The 18664-nt window shown below is 42.2% G+C and overlaps 1 protein-coding gene across 1 annotated transcript in view; it reads right to left on the reverse strand.

The window, feature by feature from the left end:
* Positions 1–8939: 8939 nt before the first annotated feature.
* LOC311507292 (vasorin-like) overlaps positions 8940–18664 on the reverse strand; it is a 35338-nt gene continuing 25613 nt past the window's right edge. The window contains exon 2 of the mRNA XM_084571584.1: positions 8940–14474. Coding sequence (XP_084427710.1) covers positions 12330–14453 — 2124 coding nt within the window. The 5' untranslated portion in view covers positions 14454–14474 and the 3' untranslated portion in view covers positions 8940–12329. The remainder of the gene's footprint in view (positions 14475–18664) is intronic.

An 18664-nucleotide genomic window follows, 5' to 3' on the forward strand; every position in this document is an offset into this window, starting at 1 on the left:
TATAATTTTCACACATGGAAACCTACCCAGAATAGTTTTTCTGTAGAACATTTACAAGCTTTATCTGTACCGTCATGGCCTCTCAGCATCTGCGATTCAGATAAGCCTTCACACAAGAATCAGCCTTTTCTCATGCTCACGCGTGATTTATGCCCCTTGCACATTACATGCATGTCCACCAGCACATGGTACACATCCTCGTACACCTCCACCGTGGTGTGCTATTAGTTTTGCCTGTTATGCTTTGCAGCGAGGGCCTAAAAAAAGGTGCAAGGCCGCGGTAATCCCTGCTCTGTGCAGTCATGTCACCTCCTATCACAACATGACCCTGCCTGGCCTGGCCCCCGAGGGTCTATTGTTGTGCCACAAAAACACTGGAGCCCCAATAAACCCTCAGCTGCTGCTTCAAGGCGCAATGAACAACAGCAGCTCCTCCTGTCATATACCTGCAGGTTACATATGCTCACTGAGATTCCTTTTCCCTTTAGTTCTCTCTTAATTTTTCAGCTCCTTTTGTCGCTTTTTCTTCTTTTTCACCTCATTAAATTGTCCCAGCAATCGTTTTGGAAACCAGTCCACTAAAAGAAAAAATAAACAGGATAGTTTCATTTGACAAGAAAGCGATGATTCAGCCACAGAAGCATGTGAATCCCCTTCTCTCTCTCTTGTGTTCTCATTTTCTGATTTCTTCACCATCAGCGTTTTGTTTCCTCTGTTAGTTGCAGCAGAGATGGCACGAACTCCAGTCGGCATACTTTCAGAAAATGTTTTTGTCTAGCTGAGATCTGTGAGATCTCTGGTGGTCCTGTGATATGTTGTGTTAAAGACTTCTGCCCTTTTCAGAACATGGAAATCGTTAAGGGCCCTGGGTAAGAGGAGACCCTGGGGTTCCACGGGCAAATGAATAGGAATTAAAGCTAATTCAATTAAACCTTGTACTGCATTTCAGGGAGGAAAATGGCCATCCTTTGCTTTATCCACCGTGTCTTTCTCATGAGAATAAAGGAACATGAGCTTTCAACCCACTTAGTGTGGGAAGCCATTTTGGAGAGAACTACAAAGAGAGCCTGTGCTGTGTCTCTTTAACTGATTCATTTTGTTTAAAAGCGCTGATGTAAACACATATGTGACCTTTCATTCTGTTCGTCTTCAATTTTAAAGGCAACTTTCACCAAATTTTTTATGGTGTTATTAGTTATTAAATCTAAGAGTTGAAAATCTAAACGCTTCCCACAAAATATTTCAAATCTCCCTTTCAGATCTGCACCGACAGTATTTTCTACAAGTTCTGTCAATGTTTAATTATGCAAGCAGTGTGATTATGGCCTGACAGGGAATGTCTGAGATTTGTGGTTCAGAGTGAAATATGTCGACTGTTGGAGATGTTGCCGTGAAATGTGCTGCACACATTCGTGGTCCCAGAGGATCCTTATGAAGTTGGTGAAATCCCAGCTGTTCCTCTGGCACCGTCACGGGGTATATTTTAGTGCCAGTGGAATATATGTCACTAATGTTTGAGACATTCATTATGCCCAGAGGATGAATTCTGACTCTGGCACAAGGTTTATAGTTAGGGCTCATGACTAAAAATGTATTAATCAAGTACTTTGAGCATTGTGCAATAAATACACACAAAGTTCAATTACATAGTTTCAAGTAGCTCCACAGAATCTGAAGCCCAAACACCCCACAAAGCAACGACAGCATAGACTCCATGCCATCGTTGCTTTGTGGGGAAAAAATTTTAAAAAAAGGAAGAAACCTTGAGCAAAACACAAGAAAAAGAGGCAAAACGATGCATCTGGATGGAAAATACATGCCCCTTAAAAGTATTTTTCTACATTTCTGCATAAAAATGATCTATAACATCTGCAGATTTTTACACAAGAACCCAATACAACAAATGAAACACAAGTATAATACTTCGGCCTTTATTTATTCAAGAAAGTTAATCATTTGTACATATCTGTGAGTTATAAAAGTCACTCAATTCAGTATCTAGTATGTGCAGCAATGACAGCAACCACACGTTTCTGGTAACTGCTGAATCAGTCATCTACACGCTTGGAGAATTTTACCCCATTGAGTCATTTTTATGGAGAAATGTAGAAGTCTGAGGAGAAGTCTTACAACATAATGCACGATGCATGCACGGCTGACAGTTATCAACATTCTCATAAATTTCACCTGCACTTGATTGCATATTAGCATGCTAATTTATTTATTGTCATTTCAATGTGCTGACTTTAGCATTTAGCTTAAACCACAGTTGTGCTTAGATACAACTTCAAAGACCTACTAATGGCTGCAAATGCACTAACGTTCCACTAATTCACTAAACAGCTGGGCACTTAATTCCATCAATCGCTGACACCTGAACTGGTGTGTTTGGTGCATTTTGTCGTGCACTATTCCTATCTATGGATTAGGGGTTGTACAGAGTAGTCGATAAGTCGGTTTGTCGACTTCGCTGCTGTGAAATGACGCTTCGAGCATCATGTCGACGAGTAAATCATCACATGACAATAACAACATGGACGCCAATGTTCCCTCTAAGCTGCGCGCTTGCGCAATCGCGCACTGCTCGCACGTTCTCCGCGCACAAGAAAATCTATGCAGCGCATAAAAAAATCCAACATGAACTGTAAATAAATTAAACAAGTAAATTATTTGTTTATGTACCATTTTGCAATGTAACTCAGTGAGTGACAGCTGTCCAGCCAATGGTATGATGCGGTTCACTTACGCTGCCAATCATGACAGTACGTGCCCCCCCATATCCACCGCGGCGCCGGTGTTTTGCAGGTTAGCTAACAGTGCGGCGGAGTTAAGGCAGTGGCGCATCCACTCACCAAGACAAAGTAAAAATTAAATGTGGTTCTTTTAAGATGGAATGGCTGTCGGAGTGTGTGCAAACAAAGAACCAGCGGTGACACTGGGTAAGATTTTTCTTTTTCGAGAGAGAAAGGTCTGCTCTGCAAAACTTGGGGTTGCCAACAGTCCCTTGAAAAACAGAATCGTTCCGTATTTAGAAACAAAAGTACGCGTCCCGTATTGAGCTGAAACAGGACGCACTTTGTCCCGTATTACCGTGAGAATCAAAAGTAGCGTGTAAAATGTCAATGTAATTAATGAGTAACAAGGCGCTTTATAGGAACATTTACGGTAAACTGTGACCAATAAGCTGACAGCGGGAATCCTGCTCATCTCATTGGTCGAGGTACTGTTGCTTGTGAAGAAGATACCAGAAGACAACAAAGCTACAACTTTTCCTCAAACTTTCTGTTTGAACTTTTCTTATTGCGCTATTACAAGAGGAATGTTCTGCTTTCTATTGTTTTATATTCATTTATACAGTTAGACTTAGACTTCTTTAATGTCCATAAAACTTACATAAAATGGAAAATTGTCTTTGACAGTGGCATAAAGACATACAAGCAACACACACACATCACAGACAGCACTATGCGCAATAAATAGATGAATATAATATATAGGTAAAAAATTACTGCTATAATGGGATTCTTTTGATAAACTATGTAACTTGCTATGATCTCAGGTTTTGGACAGGTGTGATACTGGTGTGTGGCCCCAGCGTGCACGTGTGATGTTGCTCACAGTGGTCCACAGTGTACTCACAGAGTTTTTGTGTATGCCCAGACACATGAAAAATTAGAGGGAACATTGATGGACGCCCAGAGGGTCGTTGCAGCAAACTAGCAGCGGTTCATCAAGTGTGTGGAAATACTTCACTAGTCATGCTACTGTGACAAAAATACAACAAATGCACTACTGCAATGCACACTCATCTGAAAATGCTAGCAGAGGAACGACCCAAATCCTCTGGACAGCAGTCAGTTAACAACTTCGTCAAACGTCCTGTAGTAACAGAGAGAATGAGGCTGCACATCAACAATTTGATGGTGAATTTCATTCTCTAAGGTTATCAGACCTTTAGCTGCAGTATACAGAAATACTGCATTTAACTATTTTATTATTATTTACCTGGCTACACTATCCCATCTTACGTGGGGTACTGTTAAATGGTATTGATGGTGCTGAGGTGCTGCCTGTTTTGTACAGGCTATACATATCTGCAGCACACAGTGAGTAGCACATGAGCTGTCTGTTCCCAGTATATTCGGGTCAAGAATATAGATTTCATTGTTGTAAAGCATTACTTTATACTGTGTTTTTATTATTAACGACATCAGAGACTAGTCAGTGTCGACTTGACTTCCATCACATAACAATAGGCTTTAAAAAAATGTATTTAGATGTGTGAGCTAAATTTAAACCCAAATCTAATGAAGAATGATAGATACAAAGGGTCTTTCTGTTTGGTGATGTGTCCGCGCAGATCATAAAATAATAAACTACTAACAACAGCACATAGTTCTGAGTATTTGTGAGGTTGATCAGGATTCAATGGGACTGGATGCAAGCTGAGAATGCGGGACATAAAACCCGAGCTGAGATTTTTTCCTTTAAAGATCAGAAATGCTTTTGGACAACAGATCTGTGTTATGAATGAGTGCCAAAAAGGTTTAGTGCATGAGTAAATGATTTTAAATACTATAAAGTATGCAAATCCCTTTTAACTGAAACATCCCAGCTCTTATGTGCCAGAACGTTCCCTTCAAAATACATCAGTGTCCAAAAGACATAAACCATGCTTTTAGTGTGCGAGCAGCTGTAGTAAACATTCTCCCTCTATCTCTCTCTGGTGCCTGTATATCACACAGGTATGTCAGCATGGACAGAAAGATGCAATGCAGCTCAAATCAACTGCATATGGAATTTGTGGCTGTAACGGGATATGTTAGGCAGAGTACATACACAGGAGTACATATGCACACACCCGTGCCGTGCCAAGGACTTAAGAGGCTCGCAGGGTCCGTTTAAACCATTATCAAGTCCAACAATCTGTCTGCAGTTGGATTTCACCCCATTCACTCCTCCCTCCCCGTTCTCCTCATTGCACACTCCATCTATCCACCCCCAGCAAGTCCTGACTGCTTTCATTACTACCAGATTGTTCAAATAAATCAAGCCCCAGTCTCCCCTGCCTTTTTTTTCTTTCTTTCTCCCCGTGTCTTTCTCTTTTCTCTCAGCGCCCTGCGGCAGTCCGTGTGGAGGAAGGTCTCTAAACAAGAAGCACATTTAGGGGCTAATGAGGGTGATGGGCTGTGAAGTTGGGGTTTGTTATAGTTTAGGGCCCTATGGTGGCTCGAGTGGGTTGTAGTTGGATAGGTACCGTCTGTTAATATCCACTGGGCTTCCTTGTTTAATGCAAAAATCAAAGATGTCAAATAAAATAGATGTATTTATTTATAGGATTTCTTGGATTTGGGAAAACCTTTTGATAGCAGTGTGGATGAAATGTAATGAGTTTACTAGTCTCACTGAGATTAAAAATCTTTTAAAAGTGCCTCCCTGCCAAGACGGAAATTGATCAGCATTGACTGAACTGAACTTAGTGGAGCTTTTACAATACATATACATATGTGCCCTCATTTCAGAGATGGTGTAATGTTCAACCCAGGTTTCATACACCAATCAGCCACAACATTAAAACCACTGACAGGAGAAGTAAATATTATCTGAATTATCTTGTGATAATTCAGTGTTCTGCTGGTAAACTTTTGGACCTGGCATTCATGTAGATGTCCATGACATGTAGCACCCACCTTGACCAGACCAGACCAGGCACCCCCCACCCAATAGCAATGACACTTCTTGATGGCAGCAGACATCCCCAGCAGGATAGTAAAGTAAAGTGCTTTATTTGTCATTGTACAACGGATACACCATACAACCGAATTGCATGGTCGGATGGAGGGTTAGCCTATTACCCATGTTTTGATGATGGCAGGAAGTCCATGCGGAGAACATGCAAACTCCACACAGAAAGGCCCTGAGAATTGAACCCTCTCCGCCCCGGTCCTTCTTGCTGTGAGGCACCAGCGCTACCCACTGTGTCACCGTGCCGCCCTCCTGCAGCCTGACACAGGCACACACATAAAGATGCTTTAGGAACAACTCAGAAAAACCTGAAGAACAGCACGAGGTGTTGACCTGGCCTCCAAATTCACTAGATCCCAAACTGATCAAGTATCTGTGGGATGATCCACAGAGGCCCCTCCCCTCAACACATAGGACCCAAAGTCCCCCCACTAACAACATCTTGTTCCCAGACACCACAGGACACCCTCAGAAGGCCCATGTCCATTTTCTGATGAGTCACAACTGTTTTGGAGGCACAAGGGAGACCTACACAATATTAGGAAGGTGGTCATAATGTTATGCCTGACGGGTGTATATTTTACATGAAATGTTATTAGGCTGAAACCAGGAAATGAGTAGTCTGGACCTAGCCTCGAAGCAAGCCTGAAGTTTTGCCTCCCACAAAATGTCAGTGGGTGTGTTGCTTTGTTCATAATTCATTAGGCCAGACGAAGATCTGCCAGGCCAATTAAAAAAAGTGTAGAAATATTAAACAACTTATAAAACAGCTACATGGAGTGATGGAGAGGAGAGTAACAGCGGCATAGACGTACGTAGAGTATATACCGTACATAATCTGTCAATCAGCCAAAACATGCCCCTTAATGAAACCCAAACAGTGTATTACCAGATTCAAATTCTGAAAATAACTGAGTATGACTATTTCAGGCTAGTACATATTCAAACAAGCTATGTTTTCCATCATTAGCTCCAACAGACAGGCAGTGAGATGTGTACATACGGTGCAATAAAAATAGCTGAAGCATAGACTTGCTACTCGCTGCTGCTCAGCTACCAAGTGACTTCATCTGTTGGGTCTGTTACTGTGATCTGAGCAGTATCTGTGTATTTTGTATCCAAGATTTTGACACATTCAGACAGTGTAAAGCTAAATGGCACCCTAGCGTGACAATGCTGTTATGTCTCTGGGGTAACAGCGATTTGTCACTGGTGAAATATGTTTGTTCTGGACAGCTTTCCCAGTCTGAAATTGTAGAACGCTTTCAGAAGAGATGGTCCTGGCTGTAACGTCAGAAACCAAGCTGATGTGAAAAGTCGACTCCAGATGCTCCAGACATCTAACGTGACTAATTCTATTTAGTTCCTTTTTTATTATAGCTCTGCACTATCATGACATTTTATTAGGTTTACAGAGACTTGTTTGTGCACACATTAGGTTAAATTCTAAAACAGTCTTCCCTCGCTGCCGCAGCTATAGTACGCCATATGAGGCCACACCCGTCAAAAGTGGCTCTTGTTTTAGCAAAGCACACAAAACAACCAAGCAAAAATGTTTACCCCCTAGTAATTTTCTGTGGAATTCGGCACGATAATCTAAAAAACCCGCCCTCTGAGCCGCAGTGGCTTCTGTCGGTTCTCCAGCTTTTGAAAACCGTCCCCTTAATTTTAATCTCCTTCATTTTTTAGATACTGAAAGGGTATAATCTGGTCCATGAATATATAATTAAGTATTTGTATTTCTCTATAGACTTCCTGCTGTTGAAATGTTTTCAGATGGCAAACCTCGACTCATGGCGACCTCAGTATGGATCTGTGTTTAGTTCATGTCCTCTAAATTCATTCAGTCTGTGTTTTTCTTGTTGAAGTCGGATAAGTGTTACTCTCCTCTGCATTGAGACCACAGATCAGTTCTTGCAGTTACACTGTGATGGCATCTGGAACGTGCAACGCTCGCCACATTCAGCGATTGATGAATCGGGTCTTGATTGGACTGTCAAACTTTAGTGGAACAACATAAAAAGAACCAAACAAAACACAGGTGAGAGTATCACCCCTTGTCCTAGTATATCTGAAAATCTAATTTCTACGGGACGGCAAGAAATTAGGTTTATGGAAACAAACTAATAGCTTTGACCTTTCCCTAGCTCCACCACAAAGCAGAAGATTATACAAAACTGTTGGAATGCTTTAATCAAAACTTGCAACTAACAACCAGATTTGAGGATAAACTCACAAAGAGGCAAGCTGTTCATCACCGGGGCTTGTATAGACTAGTCAGTTTAACGACTTCACTGCTGTGCAGTGACAGTTTAAGCATCATGTCGACTAGTCACTGATCACGTGACAATAACAACACGGACGCCTCCGAGAAGACAGGTGAGGAGCCCAGTCGGTCGTTGCAGCAAACTAGCAGCGGTTCATCAAGTGTGAGGAAATACTTCACTAAAGATGAAGGCCGTACTACTGTGACATGTCAGTCCTGAAATACAACAAAAGTACTACTGCAACACACACTCATCTGAAAAGGCATCCAGTAACGCTAGCAGAGGAATGGTCCAGATCCTCTCAGTGGCGGTCAGTTAACAACTTCACCAAGCGTCCTGCGGTAACACAGAGGAGGAGGCTGCACGTCAACAATCTGCTGCTGGATTTCATCATCAAAGTTATTAGACCTTCAGCTGAAGTACACTGAGAAAGCTTTAGAGAAATACTTAATTTTTTTAAATCTGGCTGTGGAGTACTATTAAAGGCTGTTGATTGTGCTGAGTTGCTGCCTGTTTTTATACAGGCTATTCATATCTGCGAGCTGTCTGTTCTCAGCATATCTATTCAGGTCAAGAATATAGATCTCATTGTTGTAAAGCATTACTTTCTACTATGTTTTTATCAGTGACTTCATGCGCATCTAGTTGCCGTTGACTTGACTTTCACCACATAACAGTCAACTTTAAAAATCTGAAGTCATGCAACCCCTATTCACACTACACAGATGCCTCAAACGGCGGCTGACAGAAGTTTTTGAACAGGTCTCCTGATTTACACAGGTAGATTAGACATACACACAGACAGAAAGGCTCTAGACCACAACAATATCTAGCCATATTTGAATAAAAAAGTTTCTTCTACTTTTAACTGTATCCAAAAAACTAAATTAGAAAATTTGCAATTTAGGCCACGAGGGCTTGATACTGAGCGACATAGTTTCCTGTCACTGATTTGTACAGATGGAACTTAACAGGAAGAACAGAGGTGTAATTAATATCATTAAAGTGTATTGTTCCATTGTTCATTTTTTTTTTTACAATGCCAGCTCGCTGTCATGGCTTGATGTAACACCCGTGTAAGTAGATACGCTGTTGTTTTAAAAACCCATGACATGCTCAGTCTTGATAGCAGGTCAAATATTTTAATAAGAGAACAGACATACACATGAACAATGAAGCCTCTGTCGTCTCGGGTTCGCCTGGACGGATTTTGATCAGTGGCACAAGTGTAAGCTTGGAGTTTTAGTTTATTGCGCTGTTTTCGATGTTATATTGGCAGGAAAAACAGCCACCAAACAGCAGCGAGAACCATGTAATCCTTGCGATTTGAAACCCGTGTGCTGTTGTGTAATTTTTTCCACTGGCATCTGTTCTTGGCTATTAGCGGAAAATCCTGTAAATGACCTCCATCCACAAACCAACGCAACGTCACAAAGTAATCATGTTGTGGTTGAGGTTAGTTCGAGTGTGTGTGTGTGTGTGTGTGTGTGTGTGTGTGTGTCTACGCATGAAATGAGGTAATGACAAAACACAGGCCGTATGCAATCAGCTTCTGTTGTAGATGGAAATCCTTTCTCAGCTGTTTTACAGTGCTCTATATCAGCGTCTTTGTACATTCAAAATGTTGCTTAAATGAGCCTGAATTCCTTAAAACCACAAGGGAGAGAAAAACTGCTAAAGCCTTCCCTCTTTTGAACGCGTTAGCATGTACTGAATGTTACTTCACCAAAGTGACTTGAAGCTTGAGCCAACATCTCTTTCGATAAAAAAGAAAACAACAAACAAAGCCACAGGCATGTTATCATTAGAGCTTTTTAATACTGTTCTTTCTCTCAGCATTGCTTTTCTGGCAAAAAACAAATGTACACAGAAATCCAACTGACAAACACATAACAATACAAAAACACAGGTTTTCCCTAAATGAACAGGGAAATTAGTGTAACAAGCATGGTGAAAACATTTCAAACAGATTCTGCCTCTCCTCTCGCCGTCCAAAGCAATGCAGACAAGTCCTCCAGTTGATACCGGATGTTGTGTAAAAGCAGATATATGAGCATCTGGGTCCGTGTTTATGCTGGAATAATGACAGAAAGTAGAGAAGCCAGAAAACGGTACGTCTATTGTAGCTAGTGCCGGAGCGTAGTGCATGGATTCGACAATGTGCAGAGCTAAAAGCATGAAAAAAAAAAAAAAAACCTGAACAAACCTTTAACACACTGTAATCTGAGATTTCGCTGGTGACGTAACCAAGAACCACATATGGTGTGTTTTTAAAACCTGACTAAAGTCATTGCATTACACTTCACGTTTCTTCATTTTTAGTTTGTAATATAATGCAATTTGTTGTTAGACAAAACATAGGCCCTTTTGTTCTTCAAGCATACATCAGCATCTAATATGACACTACAAGGCGTCAGTAAGGCCATGTACCAATGCTGCTAAGGCTTGTCTCTGTAAACCTGTTATACTGAGAGGTTTTAAAAAAAAAAGTTTTCAAACTCATTTATATATAAAAAAAGAACACTAAAAGCTTGTACAGCCTCCAGACTGGGAAAAAAAAACAAATACATCAGTATGCTGCATTTAGCCTGTACATTTCACAGTCTGGTTGGCAGTAAACAAGCAAAATAGTCTCCAAGCCAATGATCGTTGTTGACCAAAAACCCACTGGATGGTTAAAGTGGACCGGAAAGAGGGTATGAGAGAGAGAGAAAAAGGCAAGAGGGGGACACCGTCTAGACGATATCTCAAAGACGATATGGTCCACAGCATGAAGAGGAAACTAGAGCCTAAAACTGAAACTCCTTGAATTTCTTTGAAGCTATTTTCTTTACTTGGCACGTGTGTGCCGCTTTATAGGACTGGCCTCAGTGGCAGGAGGCCTTTGAACACAGTGTGGGGAGCGCTGGTGTTCAAAAACAGTCTGAGGCTTGTCTTAACCATGTCTTTATGGAGCGTTAGCAGACCTGGCAGAGAGAATAAAGTGTCTGACACTTAACCGTTACATTCACTTGGTGAGTTCCTTAGAGATATGCTGGCAAAAAAAATATCAATTATTTTATTTATAAAGATTTTAGTGGATACTTGATCACTGCTGTTCCTTTTAAGATTGGACTCCAAAGAACCTGAGCTAGTGTTAAGCCTAATTCTACTTTTTACTGCAAGTAGCTCAAGAAGTTTTTAGCTACGTGTAACCTAAAATGCAAAGAGACCATTATCACAATCAATGACAATTTATGCAGGCTTGTTCGAGCAGGAACAATTCATATTTCGACTCACGACGATTGCAATACTGAATGGACACAAACAACAACAACAACGACTAAAATACATGATAAAAAATACAAAAAATGCACGACACAAACAGAACATGATAACATAAACTAGCCAAAACAGCCTGTCCATCATGGCACAGAGCGATGCAGGCAAGTCCATTCCAATTTATCTTTCACAGCAAATGTATCTCTCACGCAGCCAAAACGTTGTGGTAGATCTGGACACAGAAAAATATAAATCGACGTATGAAAAAAAATGTTGTTTGGAGTTCAGACAACTTTTGTGGTCACCAACTTATTACTACTAATTTTCAAAAGGTATTTTTTCTTATTGCGTTTCCCTATGATCATCAATCTTGTGGCAGCATGTGAGAGGAACATTGGGAAGGAAAAAGAATATTTCTTTTCAGTGCAAGTTCTTTTTAAAATCCTCACGGAGTCACTGAAGTCGGCTGAAACTCCACTGTGAACCGCGACATGTGGTCCAGGCAAGTCGACGTCTGCATCACGGTTTTCAGTTCAACCACGCTCATGTCGTCCAGTTCTGTAGCCCAAACGCTGAGCCCTTTTCTACCATATCTCCGAAATCCAGCAACAGGATTACAGCTCAATCACATTGTTTCTTGTATATAAACAAAGGAAATAAAAAGAGCTGTCAGTTACAGTTGTGTCAATGCAAAAAGGCACTTCCGTTTTCAGACTGCTACTAAGACCCTTCTAGTCAATTGCACTTAATTTAATCACTTGATTAGTTTTCACCACCATCAGACTCGACTTTGTGACTTTAAACCACATCCTGTTCACTGTCCCACAGTGGTTTAGCACATATCCAACATGCTGTAATCTTAATTCATCATTCAGCATCTCTGAAATACATGATCCATTCTGTAGTGTCATCGTTCCACAATAAAGGATAGTAAGTGCCGCTTTTCAAAGTCTGTATAGCTGAAATTGGAATGAAAATTGGATTTTAACCACTAACTCAGCACTAGCAGGATCTCACAAGTCCTGAGGGTCACTCTTTCCAAAGTCTTCCCAAGTGTTAGAAATAAGATGGCTTCAGGGATGCTAGATTGTTATTTGATGGGCAGTGGCCTTGCATCAAGGGTACTTCATAGTCCAAACCTCCATTTTGTTGCACGAACGGAGGCAACTGAGGAGTGTGACAACGATCAATCTCTGGCTGCTTGTGGGGTAGTGTGCCATTTCCTCCATTCTCCAGACAGGCCTTTATCCCTTCCAGTTCCATGGGATCAGGATCAGCAGGGCCCAACTCCAATTCCAATCCTGCATTGACATGCCTCCTCTTCCTCAGACAGATGATCGTCCCAGCCACCACAGCCAACCCCAGGACCAGTGCCAGGGCAGCCAGAGCAGAGATGAGAGTGTATGTCACCGAGGGCTTTATCTCCACCTGTGGCCCTAAGGATGTCAATGGAACCCCTTCAGTGTGAGCCTCTGTACATGACCCTATTTCTGCAGAGCTGTTGGCCCTAGAGTTGATTTTCTCACCCATTGGACTGGCACAGACTGAGTAGGTACAGTTGGGTCTCAAGCCACGCAAAGTGTACTCAGGGTAGGATGCTGGTACACTCAGTATAATGGGGCGCCGGTCTGGCCCTGAGAGGTTCCGGTACGTCAACCTGATGCCACGGATATGTGGCCGTGTCTCAATGAAACGGTGCAGGTCAAGAAGTATTGAAGTGGAGGTTACCTGCCGGGAGCTGATGGCATCAAGTTGACCAAGTATCATAGGGGTAACTACAGACACTTCTGTTGGTGAGGTTTTCGGTGGCTCAGGGACCTCATCCACACTTTCACAGTAGAGGCCAGATGTTCCTGAGGGACACAAACAGCTCAGTTGGGCTTGTGGGTCAAACGTACAAGTGCCCCCATTAAGGCAGATGTTTGGTGGGCAGAAGTGCTCGTGTTCCCCACTGGTAGAGCTAGGGGAGACTGGAGGTTCTGGTGAAAGGGGATAGCTATCTGTTTTTGAGGAGATGGTCTCTTCACTGGGTGGTGGTGGAGGAGGAATAGCATTGGTGCGTGGGGTTTCTGGAGATGTAGTTGGCATCTGGGGAACATGAGTAGTTCCAATAGGGGAGCCGGTCAGAACTGTCGTGGTTGGTGGACATCCAAAATCTTTGTGCTCCAGTGCTGCAAGCGTCTTTCCAGCATTAACAAGAGGAAAATGACATCTGGTTTCCTCAGGCCTCCCAAGTGCCACACCTTTCTCTTTCAGCCAAACGGGGAACCAGGCTAATGGACACAAACAGTTGAATGGGTTCTCTGCTGCTGTCAATTGTGTCAACCTAGGGAAGGTTTGGAAAAAATTCTGAGGAAATCCCTGCAGATTAAGTCCACTAACATCCAGTTCGTGAAGTCCAGACAGTTTCTGAAAGTCCTTCACCCTTAGCTCACGCAGTGGGTTAGCAGCTAAGCTCAGCTTGGTCAGCCCCTTGAGGGAGTCCTGCTTTAGGGCTTGGGGCACTTCATCTAATTGGTTTATTGAGATGTCGAGTTCATGAAGGTTCTTCAAGGAGGCTATGAGATCCTCATCCACAGAGGTAAGCCCTAAAGAGGCTATCTTAAGGGCCTCCAGGTGGGGAGTCTGGAGGTCTGAGGGCCCCAGGGTTGGAATGTTGTTGTAGCTGAGGTCTAGAAGGAGAAGCCTAGGGAAACGAAGGGATGGTAGAGAGGTGAGTTTGTTCCCTTGCAGCTTAAGTTCCAGCAGCATCGCTAAACCATCAAAAGCTTCCAAATGAATGCTCTGAATGTGGTTTGTATGGAGATATAGCCTCTCTAGTTGGACCAACCCAGAAAAACTGTCTTTGGAAATATGAGTAATCTGGTTTGCGGACAAGTCTAAGTTCTTCAATTTTGACAGCATCTGAAATACACCATATGGAATCTCTGACAGCTCATTTTGGCTCAGATCTAGCAACTCCAGCTCCGTTAGACCACTGAAGTCATCTGGCGACAACGTGACAATGCTGTTCTGAAAGATGTAGAGCGTTTGGGTGGTGGAGGGGACACGGGGCACGGCAGTGGATTGGCCACGAATGCAGAATATTGTCCCTGGGGACTGGCAGGAACAGTCTACCGGGCAGTCGTAGGATAGCACCAGTCCAGAAGAGAGGAAGAGGACCAGCAAGTATTGTAACATGATGATGATGGGCTTGAAACTCTGAAAGACATAAGGGAGAGAGGAAATTCTTGGTGTTAATTACCATTTGCTTGTAAAGACAAATTGAAACATAAAATATAAATAACATGACCAAGAAAAAATGTTGTCAGAGGTCCTGTTTTTTATGTAATACCTAGAGTTCAAATCTATTATGAAATGCGAAATATAACTACCATTTTGTCTTTGTACTCTTCTTTATAAGTTATATAGCTCAGACATACAGTGGAGTACTATAAAATGGCTGCATGCATACTTCTTTTCCAAAGCACCACAGTGGAGTTGCTAATGAGCAGATACCCCAGGGATCAGGGCATATGGGCCAAGTGAGAGGGTAACACAGCCCACCCAGGGTGACCCTTCCTGGGTAAGTAAGAAGCCCATTCAGCCTTTTCCTTGTGTTTATGACACGGTCCTTAGCTCGTGAAACCCAGTCTGCAGTAATGCAGCAGGACACCGGCAGCCACCAGGCTACTACATAAAAACATAATCCAAGGCAAATATGGTGTGAACACACACAAACATGCACACACTTCAGAGGGATGGAAGAACTGTTGCTGGAGCGCGTACTGTATATGTATATGTACTAGTGCTGGAGTCTGATCAAAGAGGGTGAAGAGTGAGCTAACTCTTCATCTCTGTAAATGCTGGATAAGATAAAGGTTGTTTTATTATTTAAAACAGAACATCCGTTCATGCAGATTAAATACAAGTGAGTGCAAATGCTGCTGTGTAGTCTGGACAGATGATCAAGTAGTGTGTCTGGAAACTGTGACCTACAACTCCAGACCAGTTGAAGGCCAAAAAGAATTATTTCATCTGACTCAGTTTGGATGGGCCTGTATAGCGTCAGACTGTCAAAGGCAGAGACCTAATAGTGATCCTAGCAAAAGTCAAATGGTAGAAAGATAAAGGAAAATGAAACTGAAGAGACTGAAATTTAATTCGGAGGAACAAAAAACTAGCACGGTGAAAAATAAAATGGATTTATGAACACTTGAAAACTGCCATTTCTGCTGTGGAATTAGAAGTTACACATGGTTAACACTGAAACTTTCACATGATAGATGGATAGTTGCTTAAAATAATTCCCAAATTACACCATAATGCGGTAGAGGATTATTTCTCATCATGTCTATTAGTCTCCACACTTGGCCTCACTGTATGTCATCATTTCTCTCCCCACATCTTTCCTCTCGTCTCTCCTCTCCCTCCCCACCGCACCTCTAGTCTGGTTTGGGTTAGTACACTCTTGCACTGCTGCCCTCTCCAAGACTCCTGAGGTGGAATTTGAGAAGAAACCCAAGATGTTTTATTAAAGTCAGGAGCGCACCTCTGGCCCCCATGCCCCAGTTCCCCTTCTGTCCACTGTCTCCTCTATTTATTCCCCTCCACTCATAACACACAAGGTTAGAGCCTGTCAGCAGTGTAGGAACTTGCAATATTCCCCTTAAGACCTGTTATTACGAATAGGCAAGGGAAAAGCAGAAGGAAAGGTGTTGCACTGGTGACGGAAAGTGCAACAATATTCTAGTGACCAATGCACGACTTAACAGCTTTTTTTGTTTGTTTTAATATTGAGCCACTGCAATAAACCTGAAGCTGCTAAAGGTGACAGACTTGTAGTTGAGATTCAGTGGCACTTTAATTCGGCATGTTAATACCAGTTTAACATGTTTTAAAATCTTTTCTGATCATTACATGGTGACAACCAAAGAAGCGATTGTGTAGCAGCAGGGCTAAAAATAAGATAGATTACAGTGTGTTCTGGCTGGGTATAAAAAACATGTAAACCACATGCTGATGTCTGGTTTTGACAGGTTACAACTTTGATGCTGTTCGAGTCTTGTTGCTACAGTGTCTGTCTGCTTGAGCCAAAATGTGGAAATGACAGGAGAATCTGTTTAACCCTTTATAGGGTCATTGAAATACTTGGAAATTTCAACCCTAGAGGGGCGGCACAGTGGCGTGGTGGTTAGCACTGATGCCTCACAGCAAGATGTTCTGGGTTTGAATCCATCAGCCGACTGGGACCTTTCTGTGTGGAGTTTGCATGTTCTCCCTGTGTCTGCGTGGGTTCTCTCCTGGTACTCTGGCTTAATCCCACTGTCCAGAGACATGCTCGTTAGGTTAACTGGTGATTCTAAATTGGCCGTAGGTGTGAATGTGAGTGTGAATGGTTGTCTGTATCTCTGTGTTAGCCCTGCAATAGACTGGCCAAGGTGTACCCCGCCTTTTCCCATTGACAGCTGGGATAGGCTCCAGCCCCCCGCAGCCCTTCACAGGACAAGCGGCTACAGAAGAGGAATGAATGAAAATCACTGAAGTTACCATATATGGTTCCTTGCCCTTAAGTGGTAAATAAATGTACACATGTACTTTAGACCATTAGAACGTAAAGTACCCAGAGTTAACAGTGCAGCTAGAAGTGCTTTTTTCTATACAGGCATTATATTGTGGAATAATCTGCCACTTTCCCTCAAAATTCTAAACACCAGAGGGAGTTTTAGACGTCAGGTGAAGTCATTTTTATGGAATAGAGTAAATTAGCTTTTTTAAATATAGATGGATTATTTTATGTGATCTGTGATTTTTTGTTTATAGAATTCTCCTAATCTTGGATGATTCTGTGTTGTATGTTATTCTTCTGTTCTGTAATATGTCTTATGTGTGTCTCAACCACCAAGGACCATGTTGGAAATAAGTGTTTCACACTTTAACATGCTATCCTTTGGATTATGTTGTCTGTCTAATCCACAAATAAATCAAATCAAAACATAAATCAAATCAAACGTAAGCGCGGATTCAGGCACTTGTCAACATTATCACATTAGACAACATTAAGCCTCTTCTTTGTGCTTCCTAATAAAACAGTTACGCTCAGCGTTCATGCAGAAGTGGACCTTGCGGACCACATTTGACCTGAGAATCTTGCCTTGATCTTCTTTGATTGTTTGGGTGAAAACCACATGCTTCTGCTTACACAGGGACGCAATTTAAAATGTGTATGGAAGTTACCAAATATGGTTCCTTGCCCCACAAAGGGTTAAAAGGAAACCAAATACTCAAATACTGATGGATCTTTAGCAGATAATCTTCCAACGAAGTTAAGTGTGTTTCTTCTACATGTTTTCTTACAATTAGTGTCAATGCCAGTGTGATTTTTATTCCGTATGAAGAGCAAAGTGGAGATGGTAAAGCAGCACAAAGCAGAGGAAGAAAAATGTCTGGAATGACTTCGCTAAAGTCACCAAGCAACTCTTACACATCAGGTTCGGGACAGCTGTTATGTGTGTGATATTGTTATGTGCTTTATGCTACAAATGCACACGACAATGTAACACCCACTCGCACATGAGCAAACAATGAAATTGTCTGCGTTCAAACGGCACGCTCCACTGATGACAAAGTGTTCTTGCTACGACAGGACTTGTGAGTGCTTTTGTTTCGGCTGGATGTCTTTGTTTGGAGACACGCTCTGCTCTAGAATTAGGATGTGCGCAGTTAGTTGCTTATTGTTTATAGCAAAGCAAAGCTGTTTGTTAAGGTGCCACTGCTGTCACACTGGTTGACACACTGAAGTGAATAATGTGACGTAATGACTGGAAAATGAATGAAAGAACAATAGAGTTGTAGAGAAAAGGAAATGGAGAGAGAAAAAGACGTCACTGAGACAAATCTTACGGTTATGAAACCATAAGATTTATACTGCGCTCTTTAAGATAAAACATGTAGCTACAAGTTCATGTGCTTTTAAGGCTATGCTTCTGCCAAAAGGCCGGTGTCAGGGCATGTACTGTAGGTAGAACTCCTTTGACAAGATGAGCCCTTTGACGCTTGTCTGCATTTGTCATTCAGGTAAAGCCGGTTGTTTGCACGCTGGTAGAAACACATTCAGTGACAAAGGGGAAGTATTCAGGCCTCTAGGACATCAAGCACCCTCCCTGCTGAAGGATCCTTCTTTAAGAAACTGAATATCTTCATGTGTCGATGAGGTATTTCGCAAACTGCACCAACATTAAAACCACTGACAGGTGAAGTGAATAACATTGACCATCTTGTGACAATTCAATGTTCTGCTGGGAAACTTTTGGAACTGGCATTCATTGGTGTGGATGTTACTTAGACATGTAGCACCCACCCACCAGACCAGACACCCCCACCCCATAGCAATGACACTCCTTGATGGCAGC

The sequence above is a fragment of the Chelon labrosus genome (genome assembly GCF_963514085.1).
Source record: "Chelon labrosus genome assembly, chromosome: 2".
NCBI lineage: Eukaryota > Metazoa > Chordata > Actinopteri > Mugiliformes > Mugilidae > Chelon > Chelon labrosus.